This window comes from Necator americanus, chromosome X, assembly GCF_031761385.1.
Source record: "Necator americanus strain Aroian chromosome X, whole genome shotgun sequence".
Taxonomy (NCBI): Eukaryota; Metazoa; Nematoda; class Chromadorea; order Rhabditida; family Ancylostomatidae; genus Necator; species Necator americanus.
Window position 1 is genome coordinate 26,111,623 of NC_087376.1, and position 23,860 is coordinate 26,135,482.

At 49.6% G+C, this 23,860-nt stretch overlaps 7 protein-coding genes across 14 annotated transcripts; all 7 read left to right on the plus strand.

The window, feature by feature from the left end:
* Window positions 1-23: 23 nt before the first annotated feature.
* On the plus strand, window positions 24-680 carry RB195_025551 (uncharacterized protein; the record flags this gene model as incomplete). 2 transcript variants are annotated; one of them, XM_064213753.1, is made up of 1 exon in its annotated part: window positions 24-680. In XM_064213753.1, the coding sequence occupies one exon, from the start codon at window positions 24-26 to the stop codon at window positions 678-680; it is 657 nt and encodes a 218-aa protein (XP_064069633.1). The 2 variants fall into 2 exon arrangements, with proteins under 2 accessions (XP_064069633.1, XP_064069634.1); XM_064213752.1 differs by having other exon boundaries at window positions 36-680.
* Window positions 681-749: 69 nt separating this feature from the next.
* RB195_025552 (uncharacterized protein) lies at window positions 750-1,187 on the plus strand (the record flags this gene model as incomplete). The annotated part of the gene is made up of 1 exon (XM_064213754.1): window positions 750-1,187. The coding sequence occupies one exon, from the start codon at window positions 750-752 to the stop codon at window positions 1,185-1,187; it is 438 nt and encodes a 145-aa protein (XP_064069635.1).
* Window positions 1,188-1,277: 90 nt separating this feature from the next.
* RB195_025553 (uncharacterized protein) lies at window positions 1,278-4,440 on the plus strand (the record flags this gene model as incomplete). The annotated part of the gene is made up of 3 exons (XM_064213755.1): window positions 1,278-2,143; window positions 2,209-2,933; window positions 2,990-4,440. 3 exons carry the CDS (start codon window positions 1,278-1,280, stop codon window positions 4,438-4,440), a joined length of 3,042 nt encoding a protein of 1,013 aa, XP_064069636.1.
* A 34-nt stretch (window positions 4,441-4,474) lies between these two features.
* RB195_025554 (uncharacterized protein) lies at window positions 4,475-7,168 on the plus strand (the record flags this gene model as incomplete). Of its 3 annotated transcripts, XM_064213756.1 has the most annotated exons (4): window positions 4,475-4,601; window positions 4,691-5,044; window positions 5,144-6,500; window positions 6,565-7,168. In XM_064213756.1, 4 exons carry the CDS (start codon window positions 4,475-4,477, stop codon window positions 7,166-7,168), a joined length of 2,442 nt encoding a protein of 813 aa, XP_064069637.1. The 3 variants fall into 3 exon arrangements, with proteins under 3 accessions (XP_064069637.1, XP_064069638.1, XP_064069639.1); XM_064213757.1 differs by lacking the exons at window positions 5,144-6,500; window positions 6,565-7,168 and having other exon boundaries at window positions 4,691-5,136; XM_064213758.1 differs by lacking the exons at window positions 4,475-4,601; window positions 4,691-5,044 and having other exon boundaries at window positions 5,212-6,500.
* A 29-nt stretch (window positions 7,169-7,197) lies between these two features.
* Window positions 7,198-11,437, plus strand: RB195_025555 (uncharacterized protein; the record flags this gene model as incomplete). Its single annotated transcript, XM_064213759.1, has 7 exons — window positions 7,198-7,853; window positions 7,919-8,337; window positions 8,394-8,804; window positions 8,855-9,627; window positions 9,681-10,124; window positions 10,174-10,768; window positions 10,827-11,437. 7 exons carry the CDS (start codon window positions 7,198-7,200, stop codon window positions 11,435-11,437), a joined length of 3,909 nt encoding a protein of 1,302 aa, XP_064069640.1.
* Window positions 11,438-11,452: 15 nt separating this feature from the next.
* RB195_025556 (uncharacterized protein) lies at window positions 11,453-12,412 on the plus strand (the record flags this gene model as incomplete). 3 transcript variants are annotated; one of them, XM_064213761.1, is made up of 2 exons in its annotated part: window positions 11,453-11,902; window positions 11,961-11,990. In XM_064213761.1, the coding sequence occupies 2 exons, from the start codon at window positions 11,453-11,455 to the stop codon at window positions 11,988-11,990; spliced, it is 480 nt and encodes a 159-aa protein (XP_064069642.1). The 3 variants fall into 3 exon arrangements, with proteins under 3 accessions (XP_064069642.1, XP_064069641.1, XP_064069643.1); XM_064213762.1 differs by having other exon boundaries at window positions 11,453-12,412; XM_064213760.1 differs by having other exon boundaries at window positions 11,465-12,412.
* A 130-nt stretch (window positions 12,413-12,542) lies between these two features.
* On the plus strand, window positions 12,543-23,848 carry RB195_025557 (uncharacterized protein; the record flags this gene model as incomplete). Of its 3 annotated transcripts, XM_064213765.1 has the most annotated exons (5): window positions 12,543-12,995; window positions 13,108-19,617; window positions 20,118-20,154; window positions 21,883-21,971; window positions 23,705-23,848. In XM_064213765.1, 5 exons carry the CDS (start codon window positions 12,543-12,545, stop codon window positions 23,846-23,848), a joined length of 7,233 nt encoding a protein of 2,410 aa, XP_064069644.1. The 3 variants fall into 3 exon arrangements, with proteins under 3 accessions (XP_064069644.1, XP_064069645.1, XP_064069646.1); XM_064213764.1 differs by lacking the exon at window positions 12,543-12,995 and having other exon boundaries at window positions 13,381-19,617; XM_064213763.1 differs by lacking the exons at window positions 20,118-20,154; window positions 21,883-21,971; window positions 23,705-23,848 and having other exon boundaries at window positions 12,543-13,322.
* Window positions 23,849-23,860: the final 12 nt, after the last annotated feature.

Here is a 23,860-nt window from a genome sequence, read left to right on the forward strand (position 1 = left end):
TCCTCAAAGGCGATGGCTCGTTCATGGACAAGACGATGAACCAGCAGGAGTACGTGACAGTCAAAGGCGAGCGTTACGACACCAAGCGTCCGAAGGATTCCGAAATCCTCAAAGGCGATGGCTCGTTCATGGACAAGACGATGAACCAGCAGGAGTACGTGACAGTCAAAGGCGAGCGTTACGACACCAAGCGTCCGAAGGATTCCGAAATCCTCAAAGGCGATGGCTCGTTCATGGACAAGACGATGAACCAGCAGGAGTACGTGACAGTCAAAGGCGAGCGTTACGACACCAAGCGTCCGAAGGATTCGGAAATCCTCAAAGGCGATGGCTCGTTCATGGACAAGACGATGAAACAGCAGGAATTAGTGACTGTGAAGGGCGAGCGTTACGACACCAAGCGTCCGAAGGATTCCGAAATCCTCAAAGGCGATGGCTCGTTCATGGACAAGACGATGAACCAGCAGGAGTACGTGACAGTCAAAGGCGAGCGTTACGACACCAAGCGTCCGAAGGATTCCGAAATCCTCAAAGGCGATGGCTCGTTCATGGACAAGACGATGAACCAGCAGGAGTACGTGACAGTCAAAGGCGAGCGTTACGACACCAAGCGTCCGAAGGATTCCGAAATCCTCAAAGGCGATTCTTCACGACAAGACAATAAACCAGCAAGGATCTGACGTGAAGGAGAGCGTTACGACACCAAGCGTCCGAAGGATTCCGAAATCCTCAAAGGCGATGGCTCGTTCATGGACAAGACGATGAACCAGCAGGAGTACGTGACAGTCAAAGGCGAGCGTTACGACACCAAGCGTCCGAAGGATTCCGAAATCCTCAAAGGCGATGGCTCGTTCATGGACAAGACGATGAACCAGCAGGAGTACGTGACAGTGAAAGGCGAGCGTTACGACACCAAGCGTCCGAAGGATTCCGAAATCCTCAAAGGCGATGGCTCGTTCATGGACAAGACGATGAACCAGCAGGAGTACGTGACAGTCAAAGGCGAGCGTTACGACACCAAGCGTCCGAAGGATTCGGAAATCCTCAAAGGCGATGGCTCGTTCATGGACAAGACGATGAACCAGCAAGAATTTGTAACTGTGAAAGGCGAGAGCGTTACGACACCAAGCGTCCGAAGGATTCCGAAATCCTCAAAGGCGATGGCTCGTTCATGGACAAGACGATGAACCAGCAGGAGTACGTGACAGTCAAAGGCGAGCGTTACCCACACCAAGCGTCCGAAGGATTCCGAAATCCTCAAAGGCGATGGCTCGTTCATGGACAAGACGATGAACCAGCAGGAGTACGTGACAGTGAAAGGCGAGCGTTACGACACCAAGCGTCCGAAGGATTCCGAAATCCTCAAAGGCGATGGCTCGTTCATGGACAAGACGATGAACCAGCAGGAGTACGTGACAGTCAAAGGCGAGCGTTACGACACCAAGCGTCCGAAGGATTCTGAAATCCTCAAAGGCGATGGCTCGTTCATGGACAAGACGATGAACCAGCAGGAGTACGTGACAGTCAAAGGTGAGCGCTACGACACCAAGCGTCCGAAGATTCGAAATCCTCAAAGGCGACGGCTCGTTCACGGACAAGACGATAAACCAGCAGGAGACTTTGTAACAGTGAAGGGGAGCGTTACGACACCAAGCGTCCGAAGAGGATTCCGAAATCCTCAAAGGCGATGGCTCGTTCATGGACAAGACGATGAACCAGCAGGAGTACGTGACAGTCAAAGGCGAGCGTTACGACACCAAGCGTCCGAAGGATTCCGAAATCCTCAAAGGCGATGGCTCGTTCATGGACAAGACGATGAACCAGCAGGAGTACGTAAATTTAAAGGAGAGCGTTACGACACCAAGCGTCCGAAGGATTCCGAAATCCTCAAAGGCGATGGCTCGTTCATGGACAAGACGATGAACCAGCAGGAGTACGTGACAGTCAAAGGCGAGCGTTACGACACCAAGCGTCCGAAGGATTCTGAAATCCTCAAAGGCGATGGCTCGTTCATGGACAAGACGATGAACCAGCAGGAGTACGTGACAGTCAAAGGCGAGCGTTACGACACCAAGCGTCCGAAGGATTCCGAAATCCTCAAAGGCGATGGCTCGTTCATGGACAAGACGATGAACCAGCAGGAGTACGTGACAGTCAAAGGCGAGCGTTACGACACCAAGCGTCCGAAGGATTCTGAAATCCTCAAAGGCGATGGCTCGTTCATGGACAAGACGATGAACCAGCAGGAGTACGGACAGTAAAGAAGGTACACCAAGCGTCCGAAGGATTCCGAAGTCCTCAAAGGCGATGGCTCGTTCATGGACAAGACGATGAACCAGCAGGAGTACGTGACAGTCAAAGGCGAGCGTTACGACACCAAGCGTCCGAAGGATTCGAAATCCTCAAAGGCGATGGCTCGTTCATGGACAAGACGATGAACCAGCAGGAGTACGTGACAGTCAAAGGCGAGCGTTACGACACCAAGCGTCCGAAGGATTCCGAAATCCTCAAAGGCGATGGCTCGTTCATGGACAAGACGATGAACCAGCAGGAGTACGTGACAGTCAAAGGCGAGCGTTACGACACCAAGCGTCCGAAGGATTCTGAAATCCTCAAAGGCGATGGCTCGTTCATGGACAAGACGATGAACCAGCAGGAGTACGTGACAGTCAAAGGTGAGCGCTACGACACCAAGCGTCCGAAAGATTCGGAGATCTTCGCAGGTGACGGGTCCTTCACCGACAAGACAATAAATCAGCAAGAATTTGTAACTGTGAAGGGAGAGCGTTACGACACCAAGCGTCCGAAGGATTCCGAAATCCTCAAAGGCGATGGCTCGTTCATGGACAAGACGATGAACCAGCAGGAGTACGTGACAGTCAAAGGCGAGCGTTACGACACCAAGCGTCCGAAAGATTCGGAGATCTTCGCAGGTGACGGGTCCTTCACCGACAAGACAATAAATCAGCAAGAATTTGTAACTGTGAAGGGAGAGCGTTACGACACCAAGCGTCCGAAGGATTCCGAAATCCTCAAAGGCGATGGCTCGTTCATGGACAAGACGATGAACCAGCAGGAGTACGTTACAGTCAAAGGCGAGCGTTACGACACCAAGGAAGGTCAAGAAACACAAGAGTTAAGAAAGGCGCGTACGACACCAAGCGTCCGAAGGATTCTGAAATCCTCAAAGGCGATGGCTCGTTCATGGACAAGACGATGAACCAGCAGGAGTACGTGACAGTCAAAGGCGAGCGTTACGACACCAAGCGTCCGAAGGATTCTGAAATCCTCAAAGGCGATGGCTCGTTCATGGACAAGACGATCAACCAGCAAGAATTTGTAACTGTGAAGGGAGAGCGTTACGACACCAAGCGTCCGAAGGATTCCGAAATCCTCAAAGGCGATGGCTCGTTCATGGACAAGACGATGAACCAGCAGGAGTACGTGACAGTCAAAGGCGAGCGTTACGACACCAAGCGTCCGAAGGATTCTGAAATCCTCAAAGGCGATGGCTCGTTCATGGACAAGACGATGAACCAGCAGGAGTACGTGACAGTCAAAGGCGAGCGTTACGACACCAAGCGTCCGAAGGATTCTGAAATCCTCAAAGGCGATGGCTCGTTCATGGACAAGACGATGAACCAGCAGGAGTACGTGACAGTGAAAGGTGAGCGCTACGACACCAAGCGTCCGAAGGATTCCGAAATCCTCAAAGGCGATGGCTCGTTCATGGACAAGACGATGAACCAGCAGGAGTACGTGACAGTCAAAGGCGAGCGTTACGACACCAAGCGTCCGAAGGATTCTGAAATCCTCAAAGGCGATGGCTCGTTCATGGACAAGACGATGAACCAGCAGGAGTACGTGACAGTGAAAGGCGAGCGTTACGACACCAAGCGTCCGAAGGATTCTGAAATCCTCAAAGGCGATGGCTCGTTCATGGACAAGACGATGAACCAGCAGGAGTACGTGACAGTCAAAGGTGAGCGCTACGACACCAAGCGTCCGAAGGATTCCGAAATCCTCAAAGGCGATGGCTCGTTCACTGGACAAGACGATGAACCAGCAAGAATTTGTAACTGTGAAGGGAGAGCGTTACGACACCAAGCGTCCGAAGGATTCCGAAATCCTCAAAGGCGATGGCTCGTTCATGGACAAGACGATGAACCAGCAGGAGTACGTGACAGTCAAAGGCGAGCGTTACGACACCAAGCGTCCGAAGGATTCGGAGATCTTCTCAGGCGACGGGTCGTTCACGGACAAGACTATAAACCAGCAGGAATTTGTAACTGTGAAGGGAGAGCGTTACGACACCAAGCGTCCGAAGGATTCCGAAATCCTCAAAGGCGATGGCTCGTTCATGGACAAGACGATGAACCAGCAGGAGTACGTGACAGTCAAAGGCGAGCGTTACGACACCAAGCGTCCGAAGGATTCTGAAATCCTCAAAGGCGGGGTCGTTCATGACAAGACGATGAACCAGCAGGAGTCGTACAGTAAAGGAGCGTTACGACACCAAGCGTCCGAAGGATTCGAAATCCTCAAGGATGGCTCGTTCATGGACAAGACGATGAACCAGCAGGAGTACGTGACAGTCAAAGGTGAGCGTTACGACACCAAGCGTCCGAAGGATTCGGAAATCCTCAAAGGCGATGGCTCGTTCATGGACAAGACGATAACAAGAACGTAGGGTACAGACATAACCAGCAAGAATTTGTAACTGTGAAGGGAGAGCGTTACGACACCAAGCGTCCGAAGGATTCCGAAATCCTCAAAGGCGATGGCTCGTTCATGGACAAGACGATGAACCAGCAGGAGTACGTGACAGTCAAAGGCGAGCGTTACGACACCAAGCGTCCGAAGGATTCCGAAATCCTCAAAGGCGATGGCTCGTTCATGGACAAGACGATGAACCAGCAGGAGTACGTGACAGTCAAAGGCGAGCGTTACGACACCAAGCGTCCGAAGGATTCTGAAATCCTCAAAGGCGATGGCTCGTTCATGGACAAGACGATGAACCAGCAGGAGTACGTGACAGTCAAAGGTGAGCGCTACGACACCAAGCGTCCGAAGGATTCCGAAATCCTCAAAGGCGATGGCTCGTTCATGGACAAGACGATGAACCAGCACGAGTAAGTAACAGTGAAAGGAGAGCGTTACGACACCAAGCGTCCGAAGGATTCCGAAATCCTCAAAGGCGATGGCTCGTTCATGGACAAGACGATGAACCAGCAGGAGTACGTGACAGTCAAAGGCGAGCGTTACGACACCAAGCGTCCGAAGGATTCTGAAATCCTCAAAGGCGATGGCTCGTTCATGGACAAGACGATGAACCAGCAGGAGTACGTGACAGTCAAAGGCGAGCGTTACGACACCAAGCGTCCGAAGGATTCCGAAATCCTCAAAGGCGATGGCTCGTTCATGGACAAGACGATGAACCAGCAGGAGTACGTGACAGTCAAAGGCGAGCGTTACGACACCAAGCGTCCGAAGGATTCTGAAATCCTCAAAGGCGATGGCTCGTTCATGGACAAGACGATGAACCAGCAGGAGTACGTGACAGTCAAAGGCGAGCGTTACGACACCAAGCGTCCGAAGGATTCTGAAATCCTCAAAGGCGATGGCTCGTTCATGGACAAGACGATGAACCAGCAGGAGTACGTGACAGTCAAAGGCGAGCGCTACGACACCAAGCGTCCGAAGGATTCGGAAATCCTCAAAGGCGATGGGTCGTTCATGGACAAGACAATAAACCAGCAAGAATTTGTAACTGTGAAGGGAGAGCGTTACGACACCAAGCGTCCGAAGGATTCCGAAATCCTCAAAGGCGATGGCTCGTTCATGGACAAGACGATGAACCACAGAGACGGGGAGACTGACAGCAAAGGCGAGCGTTACGACACCAAGCGTCCGAAGGATTCTGAAATCCTCAAAGGCGATGGCTCGTTCATGGACAAGACGATGAACCAGCAGGAGTACGTGACAGTCAAAGGTGAGCGCTACGACACCAAGCGTCCGAAAGATTCGGAGATCTTCGCAGGTGACGGGTCCTTCACCGACAAGACAATAAATCAGCAAGAATTTGTAACTGTGAAGGGAGAGCGTTACGACACCAAGCGTCCGAAGGATTCCGAAATCCTCAAAGGCGATGGCTCGTTCATGGACAAGACGATGAACCAGCAGGAGTACGTGACAGTCAAAGGCGAGCGTTACGACACCAAGCGTCCGAAAGATTCGGAGATCTTCGCAGGTGACGGGTCCTTCACCGACAAGACAATAAATCAGCAAGAATTTGTAACTGTGAAGGGAGAGCGTTACGACACCAAGCGTCCGAAGGATTCCGAAATCCTCAAAGGCGATGGCTCGTTCATGGACAAGACGATGAACCAGCAGGAGTACGTTACAGTCAAAGGCGAGCGTTACGACACCAAGCGTCCGAAGGATTCCGAAATCCTCAAAGGCGATGGCTCGTTCATGGACAAGACGATGAACCAGCAGGAGTACGTGACAGTCAAAGGCGAGCGTTACGACACCAAGCGTCCGAAGGATTCGGAAATCCTCAAGGGCGAGCTCGTTCATGGACAAGACGATAAACCAGCAAGAATTTGTAACTGTGAAGGGAGCGTTACGACACCAAGCGTCCGAAGGATTCCGAAATCCTCAAAGGCGATGGCTCGTTCATGGACAAGACGATGAACCAGCAGGAGTACGTGACAGTCAAAGGCGAGCGTTACGACACCAAGCGTCCGAAGGATTCCGAAATCCTCAAAGGCGATGGCTCGTTCATGGACAAGACGATGAACCAGCAGGAGTACGTGACAGTCAAAGGCGAGCGTTACGACACCAAGCGTCCGAAGGATTCCGAAATCCTCAAAGGCGATGGCTCGTTCATGGACAAGACGATGAACCAGCAGGAGTACGTGACAGTGAAAGGCGAGCGTTACGACACCAAGCGTCCGAAGGATTCCGAAATCCTCAAAGGCGATGGCTCGTTCATGGACAAGACGATGAACCAGCAGGAGTACGTGACAGTCAAAGGGCTACGACCAAGAAGGATTCGAAATCCTCAAAGGCGAGGCTCGTTCATGGACAAGACGATGAACCAGCAGGAGATGACAGTCAAAGGCGAGCGTTACGACACCAAGCGTCCGAAGGATTCGAAATCTAAAGGAAATCCTCAAAGGCGATGGCTCGTTCATGGACAAGACGATGAACCAGCAGGAGTACGTGACAGTGAAAGGCGAGCGTTACGACACCAAGCGTCCGAAGGATTCCGAAATCCTCAAAGGCGATGGCTCGTTCATGGACAAGACGATGAACCAGCAGGAGTACGTGACAGTCAAAGGCGAGCGTTACGACACCAAGCGTCCGAAGGATTCTGAAATCCTCAAAGGCGATGGCTCGTTCATGGACAAGACGATGAACCAGCAAGACTACGTGACAGTGAAAGGCGAGCGTTACGACACCAAGCGTCCGAAGGATTCCGAAATCCTCAAAGGCGATGGCTCGTTCATGGACAAGACGATGAACCAGCAGGAGTACGTGACAGTCAAAGGCGAGCGTTACGACACCAAGCGTCCGAAGGATTCCGAAATCCTCAAAGGCGATGGCTCGTTCATGGACAAGACGATGAACCAGCAGGAGTACGTTACAGTCAAAGGCGAGCGTTACGACACCAAGCGTCCGAAGGATTCTGAAATCCTCAAAGGCGATGGCTCGTTCATGGACAAGACAATAAATCAGCAAGAATTTGTAACTGTGAAGGGAGAGCGTTACGACACCAAGCGTCCGAAGGATTCCGAAATCCTCAAAGGCGATGGCTCGTTCATGGACAAGACGATGAACCAGCAGGAGTACGTGACAGTCAAAGGCGAGCGTTACGACACCAAGCGTCCGAAGGATTCCGAAATCCTCAAAGGCGATGGCTCGTTCATGGACAAGACGATGAACCAGCAGGAGTACGTGACAGTAAGGGAGAGCGTTACGACACCAAGCGTCCGAAGGATTCCGAAATCCTCAAAGGCGATGGCTCGTTCATGGACAAGACGATGAACCAGCAGGAGTACGTGACAGTCAAAGGCGAGCGTTACGACACCAAGCGTCCGAAGGATTCCGAAATCCTCAAAGGCGATGGCTCGTTCATGGACAAGACGATGAACCAGCATGAATTCGTAACAGTGAAAGGAGAGCGTTACGACACCAAGCGTCCGAAGGATTCCGAAATCCTCAAAGGCGATGGCTCGTTCATGGACAAGACGATGAACCAGCAGGAGTACGTGACAGTCAAAGGTGAGCGCTACGACACCAAGCGTCCGAAAGATTCGGAGATCTTCGCAGGTGACGGGTCCTTCACCGACAAGACAATAAATCAGCAAGAATTTGTAACTGTGAAGGGAGAGCGTTACGACACCAAGCGTCCGAAGGATTCCGAAATCCTCAAAGGCGATGGCTCGTTCATGGACAAGACGATGAACCAGCAGGAGTACGTGACAGTAAAGAGCGACGACACAAGCGTCCGAAGACAAGTCGAAGGATCCTCAAAGGCGATGGCTCGTTCATGGACAAGACGATGAACCAGCAGGAGTACGTGACAGTCAAAGGCGAGCGTTACGACACCAAGCGTCCGAAGGATTCCGAAATCCTCAAAGGCGATGGCTCGTTCATGGACAAGACGATGAACCAGCAAGAATTTGTACACTGTGAAGGGAGAGCGTTACGACACCAAGCGTCCGAAGGATTCCGAAATCCTCAAAGGCGATGGCTCGTTCATGGACAAGACGATGAACCAGCAGGAGTACGTGACAGTAAGAGCGTTACGACACCAAGCGTCCGAAGGATTCCGAAATCCTCAAAGGCGATGGCTCGTTCATGGACAAGACGATGAACCAGCAGGAGTACGTGACAGTCAAAGGCGAGCGTTACGACACCAAGCGTCCGAAGGATTCCGAAATCCTCAAAGGCGATGGCTCGTTCATGGACAAGACGATGAACCAGCAGGAGTACGTGACAGTCAAAGGTGAGCGCTTACGACACCAAGCGTCCGAAGGATTCGGAAATCCTCAAAGGCGATGGCTCGTTCATGGACAAGACGATGAACCAGCAAGAATTTGTAACTGTGAAGGGAGAGCGTTACGACACCAAGCGTCCGAAGGATTCCGAAATCCTCAAAGGCGATGGCTCGTTCATGGACAAGACGATGAACCAGCAGGAGTACGTGACAGTCAAAGGCGAGCGTTACGACACCAAGCGTCCGAAGGATTCCGAAATCCTCAAAGGCGATGGCTCGTTCATGGACAAGACGATGAACCAGCAAGAGTAGTGACAGTCAAGGAGGCGTTACGACACCAAGCGTCCGAAGGATTCCGAAATCCTCAAAGGCGATGGCTCGTTCATGGACAAGACAATAAATCAGCAAGAATTTGTAACTGTGAAGGGAGAGCGTTACGACACCAAGCGTCCGAAGGATTCCGAAATCCTCAAAGGCGATGGCTCGTTCATGGACAAGACGATGAACCAGCAGGAGTACGTGACAGTCAAAGGCGAGCGTTACGACACCAAGCGTCCGAAGGATTCCGAAATCCTCAAAGGCGATGGCTCGTTCATGGACAAGACGATGAACCAGCAGGAGTACGTGACAGTCAAAGGTGAGCGTTACGACACCAAGCGTCCGAAGCTCGAAGGATTCCGAAATCCTCAAAGGCGATGGCTCGTTCATGGACAAGACGATGAACCAGCAAGAATTTGTAACTGTGAAGGGAGAGCGTTACGACACCAAGCGTCCGAAGGATTCCGAAATCCTCAAAGGCGATGGCTCGTTCATGGACAAGACGATGAACCAGCAGGAGTACGTGACAGTCAAAGGTGAGCGCTACGACACCAAGCGTCCGAAAGATTCGGAGATCTTCGCAGGTGACGGGTCCTTCACCGACAAGACAATAAATCAGCAAGAATTTGTAAGTGTGAAGGGAGAGCGTTACGACACCAAGCGTCCGAAGGATTCCGAAATCCTCAAAGGCGATGGCTCGTTCATGGACAAGACGATGAACCAGCAGGAGTACGTGACAGTCAAAGGTGAGCGCTACGACACCAAGCGTCCGAAAGATTCGGAGATCTTCGCAGGGAGGGTCCTTCACCGACAAGACAATAAATCAGCAAGAATTTGTAAGTGTGAAGGGAGAGCGTTACGACACCACCCGGGTCAAATCCTCAAAGGCGTGGCCAGACAAACCGCAGGTCTCAGTAAGGGAGCGTTACGACACCAAGCGTCCGAAGGATTCCGAAATCCTCAAAGGCGATGGCTCGTTCATGGACAAGACGATGAACCAGCAGGAGTACGTGACAGTCAAAGGTGAGCGTTACGACACCAAGCGTCCGAAGGATTCCGAAATCCTCAAAGGCGATGGCTCGTTCATGGACAAGACAATAAATCAGCAAGAATTTGTAACTGTGAAGGGAGAGCGTTACGACACCAAGCGTCCGAAGGATTCCGAAATCCTCAAAGGCGATGGCTCGTTCATGGACAAGACGATGAACCAGCAGGAGTACGTGACAGTCAAAGGCGAGCGTTACGACACCAAGCGTCCGAAGGATTCCGAAATCCTCAAAGGCGATGGCTCGTTCATGGACAAGACGATGAACCAGCAAGAGTACGTGTACAGTGAAAGGGAGCGTTACGACACCAAGCGTCCGAAGGATTCCGAAATCCTCAAAGGCGATGGCTCGTTCATGGACAAGACGATGAACCAGCAGGAGTACGTGACAGTCAAAGGTGAGCGCTACGACACCAAGCACCACCAAGCGTCCGAAGGATTCCGAAATCCTCAAAGGCGATGGCTCGTTCATGGACAAGACGATGAACCAGCAGGAGTACGTGACAGTGAAAGGCGAGCGTTACGACACCAAGCGTCCGAAGGATTCCGAAATCCTCAAAGGCGATGGCTCGTTCATGGACAAGACGATGAACCAGCAGGAGTACGTGACAGTGAAAGGGAGCGTTACGACACCAAGCGTCCGAAGGATTCCGAAATCCTCAAAGGCGATGGCAACAAAAGGTCGAAATCCTCAAAGGCGATGGCTCGTTCATGGACAAGACGATGAACCAGCAGGAGTACGTGACAGTGAAAGGCGAGCGTTACGACACCAAGCGTCCGAAGGATTCCGAAATCCTCAAAGGCGATGGCTCGTTCATGGACAAGACGATGAACCAGCAGGAGTACGTGACAGTCAAAGGCGAGCGTTACGACACCAAGCGTCCGAAGGATTCCGAAATCCTCAAAGGCGATGGCTCGTTCATGGACAAGACGATGAACCAGCAAGAATATGTAACAGTGAAGGGAGAGCGTTACGACACCAAGCGTCCGAAGGATTCCGAAATCCTCAAAGGCGATGGCTCGTTCATGAAAACGATGACCAGCAGGAGTACGTGACGAGACCATGACAGCATGGCTCGTTCATGGACAAGACGATGAACCAGCAGGAGTACGTGACAGTCAAAGGTGAGCGTTACGACACCAAGCGTCCGAAGGATTCCGAAATCCTCAAAGGCGATGGCTCGTTCATGGACAAGACGATGAACCAGCAGGAGTACGTGACAGTCAAAGGTGAGCGCTACGACACCAAGCGTCCGAAGGATTCCGAAATCCTCAAAGGCGATGGCTCGTTCATGGACAAGACGATGAACCAGCAAGAGTACGTAACAGTGAAAGGCGAGCGTTACGACACCAAGCGTCCGAAGGATTCCGAAATCCTCAAAGGCGATGGCTCGTTCATGGACAAGACGATGAACCAGCAGGAGTACGTGACAGTCAAAGGTGAGCGCTACGACACCAAGCGTCCGAAGGATTCGGAAATCCTCAAAGGCGATGGCTCGTTCATGGACAAGACGATGAACCAGCAAGAATTTGTAAAGCGTACACCAAGTCAAGGGAGCGCGCCAGCGTCCGGGACCGAAATCCTCAAAGGCGATGGCTCGTTCATGGACAAGACGATGAACCAGCAGGAGTACGTGACAGTGAAAGGCGAGCGTTACGACACCAAGCGTCCGAAGGATTCCGAAATCCTCAAAGGCGATGGCTCGTTCATGGACAAGACGATGAACCAGCAGGAGTACGTGACAGTCAAAGGTGAGCGCTACGACACCAAGCGTCCGAAGGATTCGGAAATCCTCAAAGGCGATGGCTCGTTCATGGACAAGACGATGAACCAGCAGGAATACGTAACAGTCAAGGTGAGCGTTACGACACCAAGCGTCCGAAGGATTCGACCTCAGGGACGGGCCGGCTCGTTCACGGACAAGACAATAAACCAGCAAGAATTTGTAACTGTGAAGGGAGAGCGTTACGACACCAAGCGTCCGAAGGATTCCGAAATCCTCAAAGGCGATGGCTCGTTCATGGACAAACAAAACAGATAGCACACAAGCGTCGAAGGATCGACCCGAGGGGCTCTCACACAAGACGATGAACCAGCAGATGTAGTGAGAGGAGCGTTACGACACCAAGCGTCCGAAGGATTCCGAAATCCTCAAAGGCGATGGCTCGTTCATGGACAAGACGATGAACCAGCAGGAGTACGTGACAGTCAAAGGTGAGCGCTACGACACCAAGCGTCCGAAGGATTCGGAGATCCTCAAAGGCGACGGGTGCTCGTTTCACCGACAAGACAATAAAACAGCAAGAATTTGTAAGTGTGAAGGGAGAGCGTTACGACACCAAGCGTCCGAAGATTCCGAAATCCTCAAAGGCGATGGCTCGTTCACCGACAAGACAATAAATCAGCAAGAATTTGTAACTGTGAAGGGAGAGCGTTACGACACCAAGCGTCCGAAGGATTCCGAAATCCTCAAAGGCGATGGCTCGTTCATGGACAAGACGATGAACCAGCAGGAGTACGTGACAGTCAAAGGTGAGCGCTACGACACCAAGCGTCCGAAAGATTCGGAGATCTTCAAAGGCGATGGCTCGTTCACCGACAAGACGATGAACCAGCAAGAATTTGTAAGTGTGAAGGGAGAGCGTTACGACACCAAGCGTCCGAAGGATTCCGAAATCCTCAAAGGCGATGGCTCGTTCATGGACAAGACAATGAACCAGCACTGTGACAGTGAAGGGAGAGCGTTACGACACCAAGCGTCCGAAGGATTCCGAAATCCTCAAAGGCGATGGCTCGTTCATGGACAAGACGATGAACCAGCAGGAGTACGTGACAGTGAAAGGCGAGCGTTACGACACCAAGCGTCCGAAGGATTCCGAAATCCTCAAAGGCGATGGCTCGTTCATGGACAAGACGATGAACCAGCAGGAGTACGTGACAGTCAAAGGTGAGCGTTACGACACCAAGCGTCCGAAGGATTCCGAAATCCTCAAAGGCGATGGCTCGTTCATGGACAAGACGATGAACCAGCAGGAGTACGTGACAGTGAAAGGTGAGCGCTACGACACCAAGCGTCCGAAGGATTCCGAAATCCTCAAAGGCGATGGCTCGTTCATGGACAAGACGATGAACCAGCAGGAGTACGTGACAGTGAAAGGGGAGCGTTACGACACCAAGCGTCCGAAGGATTCCGAAATCCTCAAAGGCGATGGCTCGTTCATGGACAAGACGATGAACCAGCAAGAATTTGTAACTGTGAAGGGAGAGCGTTACGACACCAAGCGTCCGAAGGATTCCGAAATCCTCAAAGGCGATGGCTCGTTCATGGACAAGACGATGAACCAGCAGGAGTACGTGACAGTCAAAGGTGAGCGCTACGACACCAAGCGTCCGAAAGATTCGGAGATCTTCGCAGGTGACGGGTCCTTCACCGACAAGACAATAAATCAGCAAGAATTTGTAAGTGTGAAGGGAGAGCGTTACGACACCAAGCGTCCGAAGGATTCCGAAATCCTCAAAGGCGATGGCTCGTTCATGGACAAGACGATGAACCAGCAGGAGTACGTGACAGTGAAAGGCGAGCGTTACGACACCAAGCGTCCGAAGGATTCCGAAATCCTCAAAGGCGATGGCTCGTTCATGGACAAGACGATGAACCAGCAGGAGTACGTGACAGTCAAAGGTGAGCGCTACGACACCAAGCGTCCGAAAGATTCGGAGATCTTCGCAGGTGACGGGTCCTTCACCGACAAGACAATAAATCAGCAAGAATTTGTAAGTGTGAAGGGAGAGCGTTACGACACCAAGCGTCCGAAGGATTCCGAAATCCTCAAAGGCGATGGCTCGTTCATGGACAAGACGATGAACCAGCAGGAGTACGTGACAGTCAAAGGTGAGCGCTACGACACCAAGCGTCCGAAAGATTCGGAGATCTTCGCAGGTGACGGGTCCTTCACCGACAAGACAATAAATCAGCAAGAATTTGTAAGTGTGAAGGGAGAGCGTTACGACACCAAGCGTCCGAAGGATTCCGAAATCCTCAAAGGCGATGGCTCGTTCACCGACAAGACAATAAATCAGCAAGAATTTGTAAGTGTGAAGGGAGAGCGTTACGACACCAAGCGTCCGAAGGATTCCGAAATCCTCAAAGGCGATGGCTCGTTCATGGACAAGACGATGAACCAGCAGGAGTACGTGACAGTCAAAGGCGAGCGCTACGACACCAAGCGTCCGAAGGATTCCGAAATCCTCAAAGGCGATGGCTCGTTCATGGACAAGACAATAAATCAGCAAGAATTTGTAACTGTGAAGGGAGAGCGTTACGACACCAAGCGTCCGAAGGATTCCGAAATCCTCAAAGGCGATGGCTCGTTCATGGACAAGACAATAAATCAGCAAGAATTTGTAACTGTGAAGGGAGAGCGTTACGACACCAAGCGTCCGAAGGATTCCGAAATCCTCAAAGGCGATGGCTCGTTCATGGACAAGACGATGAACCAGCAGGAGTACGTGACAGTGAAAGGCGAGCGTTACGACACCAAGCGTCCGAAGGATTCCGAAATCCTCAAAGGCGATGGCTCGTTCATGGACAAGACGATGAACCAGCAGGAGTACGTGACAGTCAAAGGTGAGCGCTACGACACCAAGCGTCCGAAGGATTCCGAAATCCTCAAAGGCGATGGCTCGTTCATGGACAGGACGATGAACCAGCAAGAATTTGTAACTGTGAAGGGAGAGCGTTACGACACCAAGCGTCCGAAGGATTCCGAAATCCTCAAAGGCGATGGCTCGTTCATGGACAAGACGATGAACCAGCAGGAGTACGTGACAGTCAAAGGTGAGCGCTACGACACCAAGCGTCCGAAGGATTCCGAAATCCTCAAAGGCGATGGCTCGTTCATGGACAAGACGATGAACCAGCAAGAATTTGTAACTGTGAAGGGAGAGCGTTACGACACCAAGCGTCCGAAGGATTCCGAAATCCTCAAAGGCGATGGCTCGTTCATGGACAAGACGATGAACCAGCAGGAGTACGTGACAGTCAAAGGTGAGCGCTACGACACCAAGCGTCCGAAAGATTCGGAGATCTTCGCAGGTGACGGGTCCTTCACCGACAAGACAATAAATCAGCAAGAATTTGTAAGTGTGAAGGGAGAGCGTTACGACACCAAGCGTCCGAAGGATTCCGAAATCCTCAAAGGCGATGGCTCGTTCATGGACAAGACGATGAACCAGCAGGAGTACGTGACAGTGAAAGGCGAGCGTTACGACACCAAGCGTCCGAAGGATTCCGAAATCCTCAAAGGCGATGGCTCGTTCATGGACAAGACGATGAACCAGCAGGAGTACGTGACAGTCAAAGGTGAGCGCTACGACACCAAGCGTCCGAAAGATTCGGAGATCTTCGCAGGTGACGGGTCCTTCACCGACAAGACAATAAATCAGCAAGAATTTGTAAGTGTGAAGGGAGAGCGTTACGACACCAAGCGTCCGAAGGATTCCGAAATCCTCAAAGGCGATGGCTCGTTCATGGACAAGACGATGAACCAGCAGGAGTACGTGACAGTGAAAGGCGAGCGTTACGACACCAAGCGTCCGAAGGATTCCGAAATCCTCAAAAAAGGCGATGGCTCGTTCATGGACAAGACAATAAACCAGCAAGAATTTGTAAGTGTGAAGGGAGAGCGTTACGACACCAAGCGTCCGAAGGATTCCGAAATCCTCAAAGGCGATGGCTCGTTCATGGACAAGACGATGAACCAGCAGGAGTACGTGACAGTCAAAGGTGAGCGCTACGACACCAAGCGTCCGAAAGATTCGGAGATCTTCGCAGGTGACGGGTCCTTCACCGACAAGACAATAAATCAGCAAGAATTTGTAAGTGTGAAGGGAGAGCGTTACGACACCAAGCGTCCGAAGGATTCGGAAATCCTCAAAGGCGATGGCTCGTTCATGGACAGGACGATGAACCAGCAAGAATTTGTAACTGTGAAGGGAGAGCGTTACGACACCAAGCGTCCGAAGGATTCCGAAATCCTCAAAGGCGATGGCTCGTTCATGGACAAGACGATGAACCAGCAGGAGTACGTGACAGTCAAAGGTGAGCGCTACGACACCAAGCGTCCGAAGGATTCCGAAATCCTCAAAGGCGATGGCTCGTTCATGGACAAGACGATGAACCAGCAGGAGTACGTGACAGTGAAAGGCGAGCGTTACGACACCAAGCGTCCGAAGGATTCGGAAATCCTCAAAGGCGATGGCTCGTTCATGGACAGGACGATGAACCAGCAAGATTTTGTAACTGTGAAGGGAGAGCGTTACGACACCAAGCGTCCGAAGGATTCCGAAATCCTCAAAGGCGATGGCTCGTTCATGGACAAGACGATGAACCAGCAGGAGTACGTGACAGTCAAAGGTGAGCGTTACGACACCAAGCGTCCGAAGGATTCCGAAATCCTCAAAGGCGATGGCTCGTTCATGGACAAGACGATGAACCAGCAGGAGTACGTGACAGTCAAAGGTGAGCGCTACGACACCAAGCGTCCGAAGGATTCGGAAATCCTCAAAGGCGATGGCTCGTTCATGGACAAGACGATGAACCAGCAAGAATTTGTAACTGTGAAGGGAGAGCGTTACGACACCAAGCGTCCGAAGGATTCCGAAATCCTCAAAGGCGATGGCTCGTTCATGGACAAGACGATGAACCAGCAGGAGTACGTGACAGTCAAAGGTGAGCGCTACGACACCAAGCGTCCGAAGGATTCCGAAATCCTCAAAGGCGATGGCTCGTTCATGGACAAGACGATGAACCAGCAAGATTTTGTAACTGTGAAGGGAGAGCGTTACGACACCAAGCGTCCGAAGGATTCCGAAATCCTCAAAGGCGATGGCTCGTTCATGGACAAGACGATGAACCAGCAGGAGTACGTGACAGTGAAAGGCGAGCGTTACGACACCAAGCGTCCGAAGGATTCCGAAATCCTCAAAGGCGATGGCTCGTTCATGGACAAGACGATGAACCAGCAGGAGTACGTGACAGTCAAAGGTGAGCGCTACGACACCAAGCGTCCGAAGGATTCCGAAATCCTCAAAGGCGATGGCTCGTTCATGGACAGGACGATGAACCAGCAAGAATTTGTAACTGTGAAGGGAGAGCGTTACGACACCAAGCGTCCGAAGGATTCCGAAATCCTCAAAGGCGATGGCTCGTTCATGGACAAGACGATGAACCAGCAGGAGTACGTGACAGTCAAAGGTGAGCGCTACGACACCAAGCGTCCGAAAGATTCGGAGATCTTCGCAGGTGACGGGTCCTTCACCGACAAGACAATAAATCAGCAAGAATTTGTAAGTGTGAAGGGAGAGCGTTACGACACCAAGCGTCCGAAGGATTCCGAAATCCTCAAAGGCGATGGCTCGTTCATGGACAAGACGATGAACCAGCAGGAGTACGTGACAGTGAAAGGCGAGCGTTACGACACCAAGCGTCCGAAGGATTCCGAAATCCTCAAAGGCGATGGCTCGTTCATGGACAAGACGATGAACCAGCAGGAGTACGTGACAGTCAAAGGTGAGCGCTACGACACCAAGCGTCCGAAAGATTCGGAGATCTTCGCAGGTGACGGGTCCTTCACCGACAAGACAATAAATCAGCAACAATTTGTAAGTGTGAAGGGAGAGCGTTACGACACCAAGCGTCCGAAGGATTCCGAAATCCTCAAAGGCGATGGCTCGTTCATGGACAAGACGATGAACCAGCAGGAGTACGTGACAGTGAAAGGCGAGCGTTACGACACCAAGCGTCCGAAGGATTCCGAAATCCTCAAAGGCGATGGCTCGTTCATGGACAAGACAATAAATCAGCAAGAATTTGTAAGTGTGAAGGGAGAGCGTTACGACACCAAGCGTCCGAAGGATTCCGAAATCCTCAAAGGCGATGGCTCGTTCATGGACAAGACGATGAACCAGCAGGAGTACGTGACAGTCAAAGGTGAGCGCTACGACACCAAGCGTCCGAAGGATTCCGAAATCCTCAAAGGCGATGGCTCGTTCATGGACAGGACGATGAACCAGCAAGAATTTGTAACTGTGAAGGGAGAGCGTTACGACACCAAGCGTCCGAAGGATTCCGAAATCCTCAAAGGCGATGGCTCGTTCATGGACAAGACGATGAACCAGCAGGAGTACGTGACAGTGAAAGGCGAGCGTTACGACACCAAGCGTCCGAAGGATTCCGAAATCCTCAAAGGCGATGGCTCGTTCATGGACAAGACGATGAACCAGCAGGAGTACGTGACAGTCAAAGGTGAGCGCTACGACACCAAGCGTCCGAAGGATTCGGAAATCCTCAAAGGCGATGGCTCGTTCATGGACAGGACGATGAACCAGCAAGAATTTGTAACTGTGAAGGGAGAGCGTTACGACACCAAGCGTCCGAAGGATTCCGAAATCCTCAAAGGCGATGGCTCGTTCATGGACAAGACGATGAACCAGCAGGAGTACGTGACAGTCAAAGGTGAGCGCTACGACACCAAGCGTCCGAAGGATTCCGAAATCCTCAAAGGCGATGGCTCGTTCATGGACAAGACGATGAACCAGCAGGAGTACGTGACAGTCAAAGGTGAGCGCTACGACACCAAGCGTCCGAAGGATTCCGAAATCCTCAAAGGCGATGGCTCGTTCATGGACAAGACGATGAACCAGCAGGAGTACGTGACAGTGAAAGGCGAGCGTTACGACACCAAGCGTCCAAAGGATTCTGAAATCCTCAAAGGGGACGGCTCGTTCGTGGACAAGACGATAAACCAGCTAGACTTCGTCACAGTTAAGGGGGAACGCTGTGACATTAAGCGCCCGAAAGATTCTCATATCCTGTTTTGTGATGGATCCTCTTTGAATAGAACAATGAGCCAGCAGGAATACGTCACTATAAAGGGAGAACGCTATGACATTAAGCGCCCAAGAGATTCTCAGATCCTGTGTGTTGATGGGTCCTCCCTTTATAAAACATCGAACCAGCAAGAATACGTCACTGTGAAGGGAGAACGCTATGAAATCAAGCGTCCGAAGGATTCTCAGATAATGTGTTGTGATGGATCCTCCTTGTATATAACAATGAACAAGCAGGAATATGTCACTGTAAAGGGAGAACGCTATGAAATCAAGCGTCCGAAGGATTCTGAAATACTGAATTTGGATGTTTCATGCTTGGATAGAACCATATCTAAAGAAGACTTCACAGTTAAGGTACATTTTGAAGTAAAAAACCCAGAGGTTTGTTGAAAAGCGAATCATTGTTCGAAAATAAATGACTCTTGTTTTGATTTCCGCAGCTTAGTATTTACATGTATTCTGCATTTTGTGGAATTAGAAATTCTTTGGATGTAATGTTTCGAGCGGAAAAGATACGTCTTATTTGGTGTATTTGTAATCCTTTAGAACGACTTACTAGTTCTCAGTTGCTGGTGTACGCCAGGAATTTGTAGCATGATCGCATGAAAAAAAGTGAAATTAGCTGAGTTAATGAGCGGTAAGGGGGAATTTGCAGTGCATTGAGGAGTTCTATCTAAAGCACCTTACGTAGAATATCTACCTCTGTTAAATGTTGAATCTGTTAAATCTACTTTAATGGTTTTTTATTGTGTGAGAATGACTATGCACTATTTACGAAATAAGTCCGGAAGAGTTAATGTTTTGGTCGTTATTATTGTTCTTCCACGTGTTTCTGAATCTTTGTCTTGTTTCAGGCAAAGAGTTTCGAATCACTACAACGTGATGTCTGTGGTGCGTTCTTGCCTCGTAGAATTTCTTCTGATATTCTTATACCTTTAAGACATCATATAATGGATGGTGAAGAATGTTCGCCGCGTTTTTTACATTTCTGTGACCTCTTCTTAGCATTTCCGAATCCACACAATTTTCTACTTCACCATTTTGTCCTATGCGATAACTTCTTTTTAAAAGCAGCGTTATCTCTTCGAGAGTTTTCTTTTTTGGAAGTCTTCGAGATAAGTTCTCTTCAGAAGCAGTCAAGATTTGTTGCGTAGTCCACAAATAAAATGGTGGGTATGTACAGTTTAACGTGTGATCATTTAGTGTTCTTCGTGAACACGGCGGTCACCGAAATCTTCTTTATTCCGTGGGGATGTCCAACTCATTATGTTGGATGTGTTTCTGCAGACGTCGTGCGGACTATACCCGACCGCTGCAGAGGGCTGAGATTCCTGGTCCATTCTCCACTTACACGATGATATGAATGGACAATGGAGCGGATCTTATCTAGCAATAGTGGAGAGGCCCGATCACCTTTTTGACCCACCAATTATTATGGTGTGAATTCAAGTAACCCTAGCATTCTTGTTCTACAGGGGTGTTCATGAACTCCTTCAAGCTTATATGCTTTCCACTGATACATATTTATTGAGCGATAACACTTCTATTCAGCAAGAATACTGCTAAAGTGGCTAAAATACAAATAAATCCAAATTTTCTCTGACTTATTAAGCTGAAGTGTTTAGTTGTTCTTATCGCTAAGTTTCTAACACATGTGTGGCTTATAACTCCAAAAGCAGTTGTTTAGTCGGTGTTCATTTGAGTTCCCTCTTTTTCTTTGCTTAAAGGCATCATCCCACAAATCTGAGGTGGTACGGATTTCAGGTGGAGTATTCGTAGACGGGATCGTAGATTTTGGAAAGAGGGGTGATCCCGTATAAGGAGTTCGATTGGAGCGCGCCAGCTTTGTGCACGCGCCGCATTTTCCAGGCCGTTTTTATTTCAATTAGGAAGAAATGGACGGAATCATCATCCTCTCCATAATCTACTATCCCGTATACGAATACTCCACCTGAAATCCGTACCACCTCAGATTCGTGAGGTGATGCCTTTAACCGTTTTAACTGGCCATCATAACTTCTTTTTCACAGCTTCTCTTAACGCGGCGTGGCGCAACGCATGAAATCGCACGCTTCGATTCAACTTGACGGCTTTCAATAGATGCGGACCTGTATTTGGTGTAGCGCACCCCGTAGAAGGATTTGGGAAGTTCTCGCCCGGCGAGAAATGTGCGAGCAGCTCCACTTCGCTGTTTCCTTCAGAGAATTAGGAGGGTGCTTCCTCCCCATCCATCACATAGCTCAACGTGATGCGACAATACTATGGAAACATCTGAACGTTATTTGAGATTTCGCTACGTTGGATTCTGACTCAGTTGTGCCTAAGGAATCTTCAAAAGTTTGCAAACATTCTTTCACCTTTAATTCATCTTCACCTTCGAATACAGTAGTACAAAATATCTGAAAGTTATTTCAGATGGTTTTTAAGTCCACTTTGCACCGATAATTGCTAATCCACTTAGTAAAAAAAGCGAAGTGTATCGCCAATCAAAAGTGCCTTCAAGAGTTTTCCTTGTACGAATTCTTTATAATTTATTTACGACTAATAACTTTCCATGTACGTACATCCCATATAGTTTTAAACGCACTCTTCATTGCTTTAATGAAAATAAATCGACAGGTAAACAAGTCCATGATCCAGGAGTAATTGGAGATAGTACCGGGTCTACTATGGTAAAGGCGCACTCAAATCGAAGCAGTTACAAAGCGGTTAGTTTGTGTTCACGTGGCAACTCCACAAATTATTCCAAAAGAATGGGCATAATGAACTTTGCAGCGGAAAAATTTTGAAAACCGTCCAGAAAATGACTAATCAAAACCTGAAAAAAAGACTAAGTAGCGTAAACCAGATTTCCGGTGATGTTTGTTACTCTTATGTTGTTTCGAGAATAGAGTTTAGAATAAGGTTTATTCTTAGAGTCAGCTTAAGAGATACACTCAATGAAGTCTCAAGCAGTAGAAAATAATCTGATTAATTTCGAAAGACTGTAACTAACTGAACAGTTTGAAAATTAGCCAAAGGCACTTAAAACTATGAATTTTAACAAGCGCACCGAAAATTTTTTCACTAGCAATCTAGGAACTAACTTAGTCAAACTTTACTTCGGTAAAGTCAATGATTTTGTAATGGGATCCTATATATCATTCAGAGTTGTCTAGAACATAATGGGCAAACATACTTGCCGGTGCGAACATATGCTATGAAATAAGAACTCGGAAAGAAGCTGAAATATGTTGGTGCAGAGGTAGTTGAGGGAAGGGGGCACTCAACGCTGCTCTAATCTAACTGTACTTTTAAACTCATGTCCATAGTGCACAGGGCAAAACGCCCATATAGCAGAATAACTGCTACTAAGGGAAAAAATGAAGAGAGAACTGAAACTACTGATGTTTTCGCTTTTAGTGGATTCATCCTACAAGTCACGGACCTTAGCAGCTTTAGCCTATTTGTCATAGATGAAGGCTAATGCTTAGGTTTTAGGGCCCAACTGACTTAGGTAATCGCAGTAAAACTTTAGTTGGAGGAAGGAGGGACCACTCAGGAGCCCCCTTATTGCTCGACGGTCTAAGTTACTTTTTTCTCACAGTGACTTTAGTTTACATGTTATGGATCTTCTAAGACTAATGCTTAGGCCTTAGGGCCCCGACTGATTAAAGGCATCACCCCACGAATCTGAGGTGGTACAGATTTCAGGTGGAGTATTCGTATACAGGATGATACAGGATGGGAGACTATAGAGAGGGGGGTGATTCCGTCCATTTCTTCCTAATTGCCGTAAAAAACGGCCCGGAAGATACGGCCTCATTCGTTTTGGCGCACCATTTTGTACAAGAGTATCGATTGGAGCGCGCCAATCATGTGCGGCGCCGCATCTTCCGGGCCGTTTTTTACGGCAATTAGCAAGAAATGGACGGAATCACCTCCCTCTCCGTAGTCTCCCATCCCGTATACGAATACTCCACCTGAAATCTGCACCACCTCAGATTCGTGGGGTGATGCCTTTAAATTGTTTTCTTCGAAAAATAAGGGCGTCACTGAGTGGTCCTCTAGAAAGTACATTTAACCCGGTATTCACTTCCAAAGATGAATAATTGATTGATGAACTATTCACTTCTCAAATGGGAAAGACGTTTGTCAATTAAGGGCAGTTTTTGTGCTCTACGGACGTTTTGGGCTCAAAATTGCTGTTCACCTGGAGGAGTGTTGAGTGCCTCCAACTATCTTTGCACCATTATGTTTTTAGAATCTTAATAGGATGGCACATAATTTGGCACACACATAATTTACAGTATGTTTTCGAAACATTTATCTGGTAACAATATCAGAAAACTTCATTTGCCCACAGGTTGCTGATGGAAAAACTGTGTCATATGCTAATAGAGCTAACCACAAAACTCGCTTATTTGCGGATTTCCTCAGGTCTCACCTTAACCATTTACAGGACTTCACTCCTCGCTCCCTGTCCTGTCTCGCAGGAGAACTGATTGAATCCATAAAGAAGAATCACGTGGAGACACCTCATTTCCAGTTTGAGAAGTGTGATAAGGGTCATCACTTTTACCACGCTAAATCGTCCAGTGGTTAGGCAATAACCTGA